We start from the raw sequence: 15,510 nt of genomic DNA on the forward strand, positions 1-15,510 counted from the left end.
AATTGACATCTTTAAAATCAAATATTCGCTGAATTATGCATTAGGTACAGCTGACTTCATTTACAATCCAATCCATATTTGCTTGTTGTCAACTGCACAATTAATATCACTTTGTTTGCCATTCTTTATTCTATTCTATTAGGAGAGAAAAAAAAACTAGAGATTTGTATCATTTTGGCCCTTCCTTTGAGCACTGTGATGCTCATTGTAGCAAAATGGAAAAAATGGCGCAAAGCCCAGAAACATCTAAGATCAAACCATCCTAACAAATTGAGCAACTGAACAAGAGGAGCAATTGTTAAAGAAATGAACAAGACAGCAGCTACAACCCCGACAGAACCGCAGAGCTTATTGGATGAAATGAGAGAAACTATCCGACATCACCAATTGTTCCAACACTTCAAAACAGATTCACTTTGAGAGCAGCTAGAAAGAAGCGGCTTCTGGGAGAGGCTACCATTAAGTCAAACCTGAAGTTTGCTACAAGACATCTCACAAACCTGGCAATCTTTTGCAGCCTGATGACACTAACACTGAGCATTCTGGTCTGAAAGTGAAGTACTATATTTAGTGAAAACCAAACCACCCACGAAACACTATCTGAACCAATGAGCATGATGGTCAGCAAACAGAGAGATGTGTTCAGAGCTAAATCATCCTCCAAAAGCACAATGACCCCAAGCACAGAAAAAACTACGGCCCGGCTTCAACACATATGGACGCCTCGCTGTTTACTGCCTACATTTACAAGCTAATGCTGTGAATGTGTAGCTGAGAATGTGTCTTTGTCTAGCTAAGAGCTGCAAACTGCATTTGTATTGTTGAAAGAAATTAATATTGTTTTTCAACAAGGATGCACTAAATTAATCAAAAGTGGCAGTAAAGACATTTAAACTGTTACAAAATATTTCTATTTCAAATAAATGCTACAATAAAATAATTTCTATTCATCAAAGAATCTTGACAACAAAATGTATCACAATTTCAACATTGATAATAATAATAAATGTTTCTTGAGCAGCAAATCAGTATATTAGAATGATTTCTGAAGGATCATGTGACACTGAACACTGGAGTAATGATGCTGATAATTCAGCTTTGCATAACATGAGGAGATTACATTTTAAAATTAGATTCTGAAATCTCTTATATTAAAATAGGAAAAAGTTTTAAATTGTAATAATATTGGAAAATATTACTGCTTTTACTGTATTTTTCATGGCAACAAAGTTGTAAAATTTAAAAAACTTAAAAGAAAATCACACAAAATCCATACTAACATGCATAAAAAGTCTAAAATTCTAAAAGTCTAACATTATTTTTGCAGTAATCAACATTTTGCCACAAGTGCAGTTGATTGAGCATCACTTGTATTAAACCTGGAATATTACTTTAAATAAATCTTTTTTTGTTCACTAGTCTTATCATCACAATGCACCGTTGTCTCCACAAAGGATGCATATTTGTCTGCCTTAAGAAAGGTACCTTAGTCTAAAGACGCTGTCCATATTGTAAGCATGCCTGTGATGCATTTAAATGCTGCCAATGTAGGCAGCTCAAGAGGTTTTGAAACAGAGTCTATTAAAAAGCTTGAGAAAAGGTTAGTATTCTAAAAAGGACCAGCTAGACTTCACAAGCTTCAATCCAATTGAATTTGTGGTATGACTTGCTGAAATTGCAGTCCAGTGATGCGCTGCATCTAATTTGGAGAAAATTATTTTAGTATTAAAATCAGGAGCTGTAACGGGGGAAAATTTCAATGGAGGGAGTACTTTCTGAAGGCTCTGAATGTCAACCACCACATCATTGTTGAGTAAAATACCTGAATATAATTAAACCAAAAGAAGATAAACACAGGTCAACTCTAAACATCAGAATGAAAAGCTCTCTCTTACACACACAGTTCATCCTAAAAGTTTTCCAGAAAAGTTTAAAATCAACATCGAGTGCGATGTGCTTTCCTGAATCTGATGTAAGACATTCCAAACCCCCCGGTTCGTATTTGAAATACGAACTCTTTGTGCCTTTGAGGAACCGTTTTTTCCTAACTGCTGGAGCTCAACATTTTCTCTGATGCAAAATATCATCTAATGCTTCCAATCACCCAGTCTTGGTAAACCGCCCAGACGAAATCCTGTTGACAGCACTGAAGTGTCACAAACAAAGACGGCAATCAGCTAGCTGTTATTTCAGCCACACTTTATATTAAAATGTCCCTGTTTCTGTGTTTTTATGTAAGTGCTGAGTAATACTAAACAACAATGTGCATAATTATTTTGTCTAGGTACTTATTATTATTAGAAGTGCTTGCTTATGCAAAGTTTTCCACATTTTCTTTCTTTTTCAGTTTGTTAAATTTAGTAAACAATTAATGGGATATTCTTAAGCTTTTGCACTTTTTAAACTTTTGTTTAGTATGTAATGGTGCTGTTTAAGCATGAAGAAGGTCAGCAAAGTTACAAAGCACAAACTCTATATCTCTATATCAGCAGGGAATGTTTCTGAACTCCCTGAAATGCCTCCATTGTAGTCTTGAGTTTTCTTCTGAGAACTTACAAAATTCCTCATTTAAGTCCTGCCCAAGTAATATCCAAAAAAAAGGGCTAAGGAGTTGTGTTAGAAGTGTGTTGAAAATCTGGGTTATGGTAAGGGGAATGAAATTTCCAAAACATGTTCAAAGCGGTTGACCAATCACAACACACTGCTCCAGCCGACCAATCAGAGCACATTGCGCTTTTCAGAAGGAGGGGCTTCATAGAGTCCAGAACTAAACAAGGGTGTGTTTCCCGTAAAGTGACGCAACTCGCTGTTTCACTTCCATAGTACGATGCATCGTTGAAGAAATCAGCTAGCTAGTCACAACTTTTTCCCGAACCCGTATAGTCGCAAATTGGTTGTTCAGCCACGTTGATTAATGATGTCAGGTACGTGGAGGAGTAATAACTTCTATTAATGAATCTGTTTGAGATCTAATTAATGCTATATGTAATGCTAATTTTTCTCAGTTATTTTGCTTTATTTCCAGATTAAATTTAGGCTTGTTCTTACTTACTAAAGCATATTCATACATGCGCACTCTTTAAAAACGGTGCTTTAAATCTCTTGACAATCTAAAAGACATAAATTACATTTGTATGTATTCTAAATAAAGGATACAGATTGTACTGAATGTCAGCTTGCTTATTTTGCTCAAGATAAGGATTTTTTGAGTCAACATGTCAAGCAAACCAGAAACTCTGCTTGAGAGCTGTTGTTCCAACCACACAACTTTGCAATGCTGTTTGCGAATGTTCATTAGATCTGTGTTTTCGGGAGACACGACTCGCTGAACTATGCTGATAACGACAGAACTTGCGAACATAGTTGGCTAACGATGCTTTTGGGAAACGCACCCCAGAGCGATACTTACAGATTGGGAAGAGATGTGCTGCAACAATGTAATAGGTCCTCTTTAATAACCATGCATTAAAATTCACAAAAATATATTAAAGTTAAGTTTGCTCACTGCAAACATTTTGTCAACAAAATATGTTTTTTGAACAGGGGTGTATTAACTTTTGCACACTAAATGGACTAAAGTGGGTGGCACAGTGGATGCAGCAGACATACGACAATGGTCTAACATTTGGCTATTTCAGAGCTATAACCGACCTTCCACTTTGATCTGGTTCCTCGAGCAAGAGGGACAAGGCAAGATGCTGAACTCCTCAGCCTGGTGCATGGAATAGTCTGTACTGGCCACCACGATCCTGTCGCCGAATGTCCAACCCTGAGGTTCGTCTGCTAGATCCAGAATACTGCAGTTAGACAAGGTGTCTATGGAGATGGAGGCCTGTGGACGCACTGTTGAAGGACACAACACACATATATTTAGCATGCATGTCATTCATTCCCTATATAAAGATTTATATGCAGTGTTAGTCTAATCTGATCTGAGATCCATTAAAGATACATGAAATTGTTTCTGCATTTTAAACATGACCAGCCAAACACTTGAACAAAGAACTTAAGATCTCTTTTTTTATTAAATGATTGATAGAAAATAAAAAATAAAATTAATCAAATCCATATAGAGACATTTAACAAACATAAAATCATTGTGAGCAGCAAAGCCACATGACGACACAGCCACATTCCATTGTCTCTACATGCCGACATTAATGAGAGCATTACTTTTACATTTATGTATTTGAAAGGTAATCAAACTCATGATCTTGGAGTTCTAGCACATCTTCTATGTATTTTTGTCCCTTAAAAGAGGAACTAACTGAATTAAAAGCAATGCATTTTGAAAGTATGATTATTAAATGTTTTATATGCATGCTTCTTTATGCATGAGAAAATGAGTAAATGTAATCAATCAGTTCATGTAATGGTCACAATCAGTCATAATGTGACACAAATTCATTAAAACCTCTTTTAAAGCAAAGACAACCAGATAAAGTATTCTGAATTGTAATCAGATAGAGAAACGTCCAAGCTATGTGGCAGCATGTTATGAATTATTGAATGGCATATTATCAACTAGCCTGGGTTGAATTACAGACAGACAATGGTTTAGATTAACACAAACCAATTTCAACCAATAAACAAGATGTAGTGAGCCATTTTGGGGAAATAAAACCTTGAAACATGTGACTGAAACATCCAATACTTTGGGCATTTCTGTGACCTTTGAGTTCTGTTAAAGTCAATGACAGGAGGAGCACAAAATGTGACACTTATGGGATTTGGGCCTGCAATCTTTGAGAGCAGTTTAACTTGATTGACAATAAAATGTCAGTTTTGGTGCACTCATGCACTCCAGATTATGTTCAGTGGAATAAAATCAATGTAACAAAATTACAAAATGCGGGAAGTATATTTCTGAAGCTTTTTATCAATTTTTTTGGTCTAAATATAGCAAAGTGCACACTTTATTTGACAAGTGTAAGAGCTGAAGTTGTTTGTAAACAGCTGACATTTTGCCAGAAATTGTCTGAGAGTGCTGCCAAAATCAGCTCTTGAGGTCATCACAATTCACTTATAAAGGATGTTTTTACAAAACTCTCATTACGTTTGACAGAAATTGCTTCTAAAATGAAGGTCTTAGTCAATTTTAAACATATAGCGCAACCCAAATCAGTTGTGTAAACTAACATGTTTACGAAAAAAGCAGGACATTCGGTGAGAAATAAAATTTAGGACGGGACTTTATGCTTTAAGAATTGATTGGTAATTTCCTTCGTAAGGACAGAGCATTTTATTTTAATCCCAGGCTGTTTTAGTATCTAGGGAAATCCTGTCCATACCCAGCTAGGAAAAAAATTATAAAAGCACTGATGTTCATTTACTGAATTGGTGTACAGGAAATATACACCAATAAATGACTGAATGGCCCTGCCCAGGCTACGTTCACATTGTCAGTCTTTGGTATTGACATTGAGAAATGTCCCATTTACACAGCAACTTAGCCTACAGTGCAACTTACAGATCATTTGAATACTGTCTGAGTGTCTGTATGAACGTGCAACGGGAGTCAAGTCTGTATTCTCTTACCAGTAACCACAGCGTCAGTGACCAAAGTAATGTCAAAGCCAATACAACTTCTCACTTTTGACACACAAGAGTCAAATCGAGCTAAGAGTTTATCTGTCAAATCTTCATTAACCAACAAAAGCTTTTTTATATCTGGGAGGAGAGCGGAGCAATTAAGTCACGTGTAGCCCACAAAACTGACAGGAGCCGCTCCGGTGGAGAACAGTGACTAAATCTAAAACCTTTAATAATCTCGCTCGATATGAGTTCAGGAAACCACACATGAAAACCTGCAACACACGGCAGACACGCGTTTGTGCAGCTTAGAGCAGCTCTCTCGCACTGTATGTCGTGACAGACCAGTGGCTTGCAGAGGTCTGAGCACGCCAATGTGACAGACTGACAAATGTTGTCCCCATTGGTTCGGTTCACACAGCACAGGTTTTCGAGAATGCGGTTGTGAGTCCTGAAAAGTGTGAGTTTGGTTATAGAATGCGATTGTCACTCTTTTAAATAACCGAACTGTATGTGACTGTGAACGTAACCATATTAAGGACTCGAATACAGGGCTGACAACCATATTCTGCTGCGGTGTCTAAGAGCCCAAAGACAAAATAAAAAATAAAAAACAGAGATCCAAGATGAATCTAAAAATACAAAAGATTTCCATTGACATCATATAGCTGCTTGTGAACGTCGCTAATGAAAATCTCAAGTACAAACCCAAAAGGTAGTAAAATAGCAACTAATCATGGATATATAGAATATTTGATTTTTATTCATTTATAACTTAATTTTATGATTTGATTAACTTGATTTGATCTGCAGGGTCATTGTCATCTATCCTACACACTACATCTATAATTTTTGCTTCATTAACACATTCCACCCCCTGTTGCCTTAGTCTCGGATCCAGCTCAAATTAGAGCTCAAAGTTTCACAAATAATTTAAGTCAATAATATTATACTTTATGGCAGTGAAACAGAATAAAACCGATGGATGGGGAATATATATTGATCAAATAAGTGTAGACTTGGTGAGCATTAAATACATTATTATTTGTCTGATTAGGCTAATGTTAGATGATTTCATTTTTTTGTGTCATTTTTTTCACATTTGTATCAGAAAACTCATATCACTGTTTTTGCTGTACTTCTACTTCTAAAGTTGATTTCACTTACAGTATGGGGCATATACAATTTTTTGGCCAAATGTAACATCAAAACCTGTTTACATGGTGCTCTACGCATGGTGAGTCCACTTTTAGCTACTATGCCAGCCGCAGCTGGAACCAGCTTCTAGAAGAGATCAGATGTCAAATGTCATCAGATGTCAGAACATCAAAACCTTTCACTTTCTATGTGAAAGTAAAACTAATTATTTTAATTCATTTTATAACTGTACCATATATCTCTTTCAAATTCTATTATAACTGTTTTCATTTTCCTTGCTTTTATTTTGTGATTATTTTAATTCCTTTCTGTAAAGCACTTTGAATTGCCATAGTGTATGAAATGTGCTATATACATAAACTTGCCTTGCCTTGTTTGTTGAGACAATGAAAAGCAGCTATGCCATCTGACCCCATACATAGAGAAAGATTTGCATACTGCTACCATTCACTTTCACTCTATGCAATAGAGCAGCGTGAGGTACATTGTACCGAAAATCTCCAATTGTGTTGAAACAGTTATATGGGTTTGGAGTGACATACCAAGCTTGCCGCACAGGAAACGCACACGGTAGTTGTGGCAAATCCCATCCATCTGCTCTTTGTTGAGGCATACAAAGCCATAGTTTCTGTCAAACTTGGAGAAGACTTCTCCTGTCATGTTGGCAGAGATGCCGTCAAGAGTTTCAGCCTGAAGACAAAGAAGAACATTTGAAATACAGTGAAACAGCCATCCCTCACATTCAGTACCATTCAAAAGTTTGGGGTCACACTTTTTCTATTATTCTGCAAGGATGGAAACAAAATATTTTTATATTTTCACATAAATCCTGTTCTTTTGAGCTTTCTATTCATCAAAGAATCCAGAAAAAATCTATCATTGTTTCCACCAAAATTTTAAGCAACTGTTTTCAAATCCATCACAGAGATACATTAGATTTTAAAATATATTTAAATACAGATATACCAATATATTACAGTATTACTGTTTCTACTGTAATTTTTATTAAATAAATGCAGCCTTTTTAAAACATCTTACCTCAAACTTTTGAACATTAATGTAATGTGCACAAAAATACGCCAACACTGGAATGGCTGTGATTTTTTTGAAGTATGCACAATATATTAGCCATTGATTTTGAATTAGGCCAATTTTATTGTTTCTGGCTGTTTAATGCCTTATATTTAATTTATAATTTAATTTATATTTAACATTTAATTTATTATATTTGTCTATAGTTTTTCTATTAATACTAACCACCATATGGTTATGGGCCATAATATAATACAATATGTGAAAACTCTGCTTCACAGATTATTTAGTAAATATAGAAGCATTTAGTAAGTGTGTAGTAAGCAATAAGTTAGTCTTCCATTCATCCAAACATATATTTACCTCAATATCAAGAGGGTTACTGCACAGACGCTCTGGAAAAGCTTTGTGGAGGTCGGACAGTTTCTCCCAGTCACCTGACCCCCTCTCGTCATCACGGTCGAACCATTCTGTCCATTCGGCCTCTAAAAACCACACAAACAGACACTCGGATTAAAACGCAGGAGAACGCTGCCATCCCTCCAGCATTGCCCAACAAACAGGCTCTGTGTAGATATTAGTCTCATTTACATCTTTAATCTTCCTGCTTTGCAATTCTGCCTGTCAAAGCCTATTTATGCAGAGATAATTACAGTTCTCCCTCCTTGTTTTGCCGTCTGCACTGCCAAACCTACGGGGAATTCAGCCTACTTTGGTTGCATTGCATTCAAATCAAACCAAAGACAAAAAAAGACACCTATGCCATGCAATCGAAAAGACGTTCCTCCTTCGCTCTCCACTATGATCAGGGCAGAAATCTCAAGTGTTCACGCTGTTCGGGGAATACTTGAAAATGATTAGGAGCTACCACAAATTATAAAGAGCCCTCCAATGCAAAAGAGCTCTCCGAATCCACTCCAAGAGAGTGATGGAAAATGTACAGTGTATATTAACATGGGGGAAGTGAATTGGTGTCAAACTGAAGTGTTGGTATAAATTACCAACGACTTGCAAAATCACTCTCATGGTTAGGTGACTGTACTGTCACTTAAAAAAGGTGTTACGCACAATGATTTATGGATTTTTGTTCATGCCTTATAGCTTTGAGGCTAATAAATATGCTTTGGTACTTCTAAAAGTTGGCAAAACAAGTTGTCACAACTTGTCATGGCTGTGATGTAAATTAAAGGCTACAAGTTACTTTCTTTTAAAAAAGGGACACATTCTTCATGTCCCATAAACTAAGGGAAAAAAATGGAGTAGGATTTACTTTGATATCATTTTCACTCAGAAGCTGCTAGTAAATTTCGCAAATAATTACAAAGAAATGGAAAGTACACTGAATCTAATGTGAAATTTTGAAGAAGAACGATTAAAATAGCATTTTATTGTAAAACTTATTCCAATGTTTTATTCATGACTTTGAAAAAAACGTATATACAGTATATCCTCTCTTTTCAATAGGAAATACATAAAAAATAAAATAAATAAAAAACATATATATATATAGAAATTATTCATTTTTTTTACTTTTTATTTTTATTTTATTTTATTTTTTTACAAATGTCCATTAAAGACCCAATAAAATAGTTTGATGACAACGACTTTCCTGTGTTGGCATATTTCCTATAGAAGCAGGAAGTTGGGGCAGAAGAACTTGTCAGTAGCCTTTAGTTGAGTGCAAGATAAGTCATTGAAATTTTTATCCATTGCCAGAAGAAAAATGCATATACGATCATTCAAAAATCTAGGTCAGAAATTAATTTGACATTTGAAATAAATTAATACTTTTATTCACCAGGGAAGCATTCAAATTGATAATTCAAGTGACAGTAAAATACATTTATAAATAAATAAATGCTCAAATAAATGCTGTTCTTTTGAACTTCCTATTCATCAAAAAATCCAGGAAAAAAATGACCACAGTTTTCACCACAAATCACCACCACATTAAAATTATTTCTGAAGGATCATGTGACACTGAAGACTGGAATAATGATGCTGAAAAATCAGCTTTGCATCACAAGAATAAAACGTAAAACAGTTCTTTTAAATTGTAATCATTTTTCGCAATATTGCTGATTTTACTGTATTTTTGATCAAATAAATGCACCCTTAATAAGCATAAGAGACTTCTTTCATAAACGTAAAAAATTTTCTTACTGACCCCAAACTTTAGAACGGTTGTGTATATACAGTAAAACTCAACTTTAAGGAGAGCAATAGCATATAAGTGATCTCAAAGCTAATAAACACAAAGCTCTTATTTTGATTTCATGGGCCCAAACCTGTTCCTGGAATTCCAGAATAAATTTCGACCACTTTTTCCCATCTGTGCGCTGTAATCACATGGCAGAACTTTAATTCTACATCTAAATGAGTTCATTCTCTGCCCATAATACGATCTTGCACACTTGTTAACTAAATTATCACTTTGGTGATGAACAAACAGATGGCATCTTCTGAATGGGGATGTTCTTTTGGACTGCTTTGAGGATGTACAGGTGTAAGTGGTGGGCTGGGAAATTAAGCTGCTGGGACTTGGGGGCGGACAGGCAGACGCCACACGGATATTATTTAACAGCGTCGAGAATTATGGGATATTGGAAGATCTTTTTACTGAGATCAACATATGAGAGGTGGAGGTGAACCAAATATGGCATTTCAGATCACTGTTTACACCATTCATGGTATGGAACACTCTTACATGATTCATTTTAGCAGCATTATTTCATCCAGGGTGAATTCAGGGTGTTTGGGACACTTTTTCCAGATCATCTCATTACTGAAGTCTTCGGTGTCACATGATTCTTCAGAAATCATTCTAATATGCTGATTTTCTGCTCAAGAAACATTTCTTATTATTATCAATGTTAACAAGTTAACAATGTATTTTTTTTCTTTTTCAAGATTCTTTGATGAATAGAAAGTTCAAAAATCTTTAATTTATTTAAAGTAGATATCTTTTGCAACATTATAAATGTCTTAACCCTCACTTTTGATAAAGTTTTATAAAGCCCTGCTGGAAAGACTGGCACAGCTGGTCACCAGAACTAGCTTAACCAGCAGGACATCAACAAGAAACACCATACTGGTCTACGAGATTCACTAGTTGAAGGAAAAATTCACCCTATTTCCATGTCATTCTAACCCTGTATTATTCATTCTTCAAGGAAACACAATGGGAGACGTTAGACAGAGTACCCGAGCGTTTTTTTTCCCCCATGCATCAAAAGTGGAGTGTGATTTATACTGCCGACCTGGAAAAAGAACAAAATCTCAACATGAATTCACCATAAAAGTAGTCCATACGACAAGAGGTTGCACTACAAATAAATTATCCTTTACTCTGATGTACTGGTTTGAACATTTTCTGTCAAGGTCTATTTTTGTCCATCTGTAAAATACTGTAGCACCTGGTATTTTTAATGTGACACTGACATCTTCTATTGCAAGAGTGTTTTTTTTTCTTTCTTTTTTTACCAAGCACTGAGTAGTAGGTTCTTGGCCTTTTCTGCTCTAAAAATGTGAAAGAGACTCTTTAATGAGCAATAACATTTGAATAATTTCTCTCTCCTCAAATCTTCTCTCTTCTGTTTTCACAGGGACACTTTAAATTGTCTTTCCCCCTTTTTTTCTTAATCTACTAGTATCTTTTACTGTGGGAATGTTTCTAAAGTAGAGAAACGCATTAGACCAGATACCCTTTTTTATCTGTTAAAATGATGGAGAGTGTCAGTCAATCTTCTTAAAATTCAGTAAATGGAGGAACATTTTCAGTTAACAGAACCGCTGCATATGACCATACGCCATAATCCAATTCCAAGTCCTCTGAAATCATGTGATTGCTTGTGTTTGAGAAACAGATTGATATTTTGATCTGTCTGATCATTTCGGAGTTTAATAATTTAATAATTTTACGACAGTCCTTTTATGTTGACCCTACCCTGACATTTTTATGTATGTAAAAAAATTAAAAAATGAAGATCCGCACATGAAAAAAAGGCCAAAAAAACTGATCACGCCGGCAAAATAGTCTCGCTTTTTTTCTTATCAGTGCAAAAGAGACTCAAAATACTCTGTTGATACTCTGTACGTAAAACGTTTTAATTCGTGCAGGACAGTACTCGTAACGTGTACCAGCTGCTTTGATGCGATTATCAAGTTAACTGACTTGTAACGTGTGCTATATCTCACGACCTCCCGAGTGTCCGAACTCGCACCGTGTACGCCCACCTTAAGACAAAAGAAGTGAAAAGTGAGAACCATTTAGAGAAAAAACATGGACATGATTTATTTTTTTGTCATTTCGGTACAGGTTTGGTAAAAGCAATTGATTAAAAATGGATTCTGTAATTTCCTTAACAGTTTACTAAGCCGGTATTTGCTGTGGTGACTATAAACACAGCTTACGCTTTGGGCTGTAAGACACTGAGTTTGCTTTTAAAGATGAAATTGTCAGGTGTTTATCAGAGAGTTTTAACCACACCTTTATCCTTCAGACCTTTAGACGTTTTATTTTCCCCTTGTGGGAAGATCCCGCCTCCTGCCATCATGGTGCAGAATGTCAGCTTCAGCACACAGCCTGTTGCTAAATCATTTACACTTGTCTGTTTGGGATATTTTTGTTTCAGCATTGTACTGTAAGCTGTCATATGCCGTATTATGTTCCAAAGTTTTAGTAAGCCTTCTAATTCTATAAGAATAGTGAATTCCACACTACAGCCATAACGATAACAAAGGAACAATATTAGTGGAATAATTTTCAGAACAAGTTTTTTTCCAGTTGATGAACAATAAAAACATTGACTACCAATCAGAATCCACTCCACTTTAAAGAGCTCAAGCAGTAGACAACATAACTGCAGAGCATACTTATAATAAATAGAATTTTATTGTGCGTTGGTGTGGACACTACTTTTGTTATAGTTATTCTTGGTGAAAACAGGCATATGGACTGAAAAACAGTGGCACACGCAAATATATCATAAAAATGCTTTACGTTTAATTTTATTTTATTTTATTTTTACAGCATTTTATTTATAAGAACTTGGAGTTTGGCATTGACCTGGACTCACAAGTTGCACTTGTGTGTCCCAATGGGGCAGGGAAGTCCACACTTCTAATGGGAGAGGTCAGTTATGAAAAACAGATTGATTTGACAGTTAAATGTCTTCTAAAAAGTGAGTTTTAAAGTCATTAGCATTAATTGGCTTGTGTTTTTATCTCTTGCAGCTTCTCCCCACAGATGGAATGATAAGAAAGCATTCATGTCAAGATTGGCAGGTATCACTAAGTACCTTCTTCATAGAAATACTGAGTATGATTAGTTGACTTACTACTTGTGGTGTTCTTGGCAGTTTCATAACATTAATATGTCTTAAATATCTATGTACTGTATATACATAGAGATACATATTAAATGTCCTTGTTACAGTTCTGGGGGCGTATTACAGAAACTTTGTATCTTAAGTTAAGATCTGACAAGTTAATTTAGGATTTTTCACAAATTATAGAAGCAAATCTTAAATTGATTTAGGATTCTTATCCTATTTTACAAAATCTCATCTTATCTGTATTTTTTTTTGGGGGGGGGGGGTTGGGGGGGGTCTGATTTACGCAATAACAATGCATAAATCAGACCTTTCAGGCTATAGTCATTCATATTTTGAATGAAAATTAGCTTATCAATGCATATCTAAATGTGCGCCTATGGTATCTTTGTCGAACTTCAAAGAAAGAAACAAAAAAGATGCTGCAGCCAATGAGCAGCCGGCAGGGGCTGGCTGAAGGACGACTCAACTTCCACGGGCAGTTTTTAATGTTTTATCAGACAATAAGTACTCAAGATTGTATTTTAGTATAATTTTCCAGACAATTAGGGCTGGATTCGGGATAACAGTCTAGGTCACCCTAACTGTGCGTGAGTGTTTATTTCTAACTTGGCTACACTTTGGGGACAAATTTTATAAAGATTTTCTTTGCTAAACCCAACAAGACTCCTTGTGGAAACACCCTCCCATTTAGAGAGTTAAACATGCATATGTGCAACTGTCCTCCAGGATTGTGGTTGCACATCTGCTTTGTACAAAGTGGAGGATCTGTCTCTGTCTTTCTCTGTGCTCTGTCTTTCTTGTTTCCCGCTGTATTCATTTCTTAGTTCATACTGTAAGAGGAGTGTGCAGTGTTTGATTGGGAGGTTGAGGGTTATGTGCATTATCCTCCACATACACCCAAACATCAACACACACTACAATGGCTTTGCCAAAGCTTTTAACTGCATTGGGATTAAATGAGATTAAACTGTATGGACACCGTATGACTCGCTCCAACACTGAAATACAAATTTTAGCCCTTTGACAACACATAAACAATCCTTTAAACAATCTCTGAAAATATGCTTTGCTTCATAATATAATGGTGGCAGCAGATATAATAAAGCTAGAAATACAGCTAGTCCTATCTCTAGTGTTTATCTACTTCCATCTTTTCACAATGAAGGAAACCAAAAAATTTTTACCAAAAAAGGACCAAAATCCTTTTAATTTTCATATTTGTACAGGGGGCCATCCTAAAAGATGCCACCTACACAGCAATATTGTACATACATTCTTTAAATTTCCTCTTGAACTCCAGAAGACTAGTGTATTTGCAACAGAGATGAAAGAATAACAGTGAGATGGGTAAACAGGAAAGTATTGCAAAAATAACGCAGCTTAGTAAGTGCCTTTATAGTTGCCTTTATATTATGGCATGAGGGTATTATTATTAAGTGTTTTTATTTATTTTTTATTTCAAAGATTTTTTAATCTTTGGTTTAGATACAGTCATATCTGCACTGTTGCTCTTGCAGCTGTTTAAAGGGGACCCATTATGCAAAATGCACTCTTACATGGTGTTTGAACATAAATGTGTGGCGGCAGTGTGTGTACACAGCCACATTATAAAGGTAAAAATCCACCCACTCCTTTTTTAATCCCCATAAATCATAAGCAGTGTCAGAACAAGCCTTTGCAGATTGTAGCTTTTGTGACATCACATTGCACAGGCCCCGCCCATGACTGCTGACAGACTCCGCCCTATTAGCATAGACCCCGCCCTGAGTGAACTGTACACATTCCACCATGTTTATCTCCTCGCCAGAGCATTTAACAGCAGCATTCATGTAAGAAATGTTTTCTTATTAAAGCCAATAAAGTTATTCAGTCAAGAGCAGTGAGTGATTTTAATTTTTTTCCTTTGATTCGTATTAACAGCATAACAGTATTTACTGTATATTACACTGCTTTCACTTTAATACACAGATCTAATATACACATGCGATTTCTTTACTTGCTGTTTACGTTCACTGACATAACGGACTGTGGTCATGTAAACCTTCCATGTATTTGACAGTTTGAGCACAATAAGACATGAGAGATAACTTAATACTCATGGTACACGCTGTCTGACAGACAGCTTTTGTCTATAGGCAACATCGCGCGCAATATAATATAATATAATATAATATTATATTATATTATATTATATTATATTATATTATATTATATTATATTATATTATATTGCGCGGGATGTTGCTACACTGAATCTTGTGTAGTTTTTTTTTTAAGAATGACGAAATAATTTCTTAATTCCGCCTTTATTTCGTCATTCTTAAAAAAAAACTACACAAGATTCAGTGCACTAAACATGTTCAATTCTTTTCTGTGAAATTTAAGATATCATGATTTCATAAGACTTGAAACATTCAGTAGCACATTGATTTATGATATTTTTATGCAGCTTT

General features: G+C 35.5%; 1 protein-coding gene across 1 annotated transcript in view; it reads right to left on the reverse strand.

Moving 5' to 3' along the window:
• cemip (cell migration inducing hyaluronidase 1) overlaps positions 1 to 15,510 on the reverse strand; it is a 138,230-nt gene that overhangs the window by 46,773 nt on the left and 75,947 nt on the right. Inside the window, exons 9-11 of the mRNA XM_077227984.1 lie at positions 8,086 to 8,207; positions 7,233 to 7,380; positions 3,652 to 3,843 (exon numbers count right to left, since the gene is read on the reverse strand). Coding sequence (XP_077084099.1) covers positions 3,652 to 3,843; positions 7,233 to 7,380; positions 8,086 to 8,207 — 462 coding nt within the window. The remainder of the gene's footprint in view (positions 1 to 3,651; positions 3,844 to 7,232; positions 7,381 to 8,085; positions 8,208 to 15,510) is intronic.

This window comes from Siphateles boraxobius, unplaced genomic scaffold (assembly GCF_051911475.1).
Source record: "Siphateles boraxobius isolate OS27281-9 unplaced genomic scaffold, OSU_SipBor_1 130, whole genome shotgun sequence".
Lineage (NCBI taxonomy): Eukaryota > Metazoa > Chordata > Actinopteri > Cypriniformes > Leuciscidae > Siphateles > Siphateles boraxobius.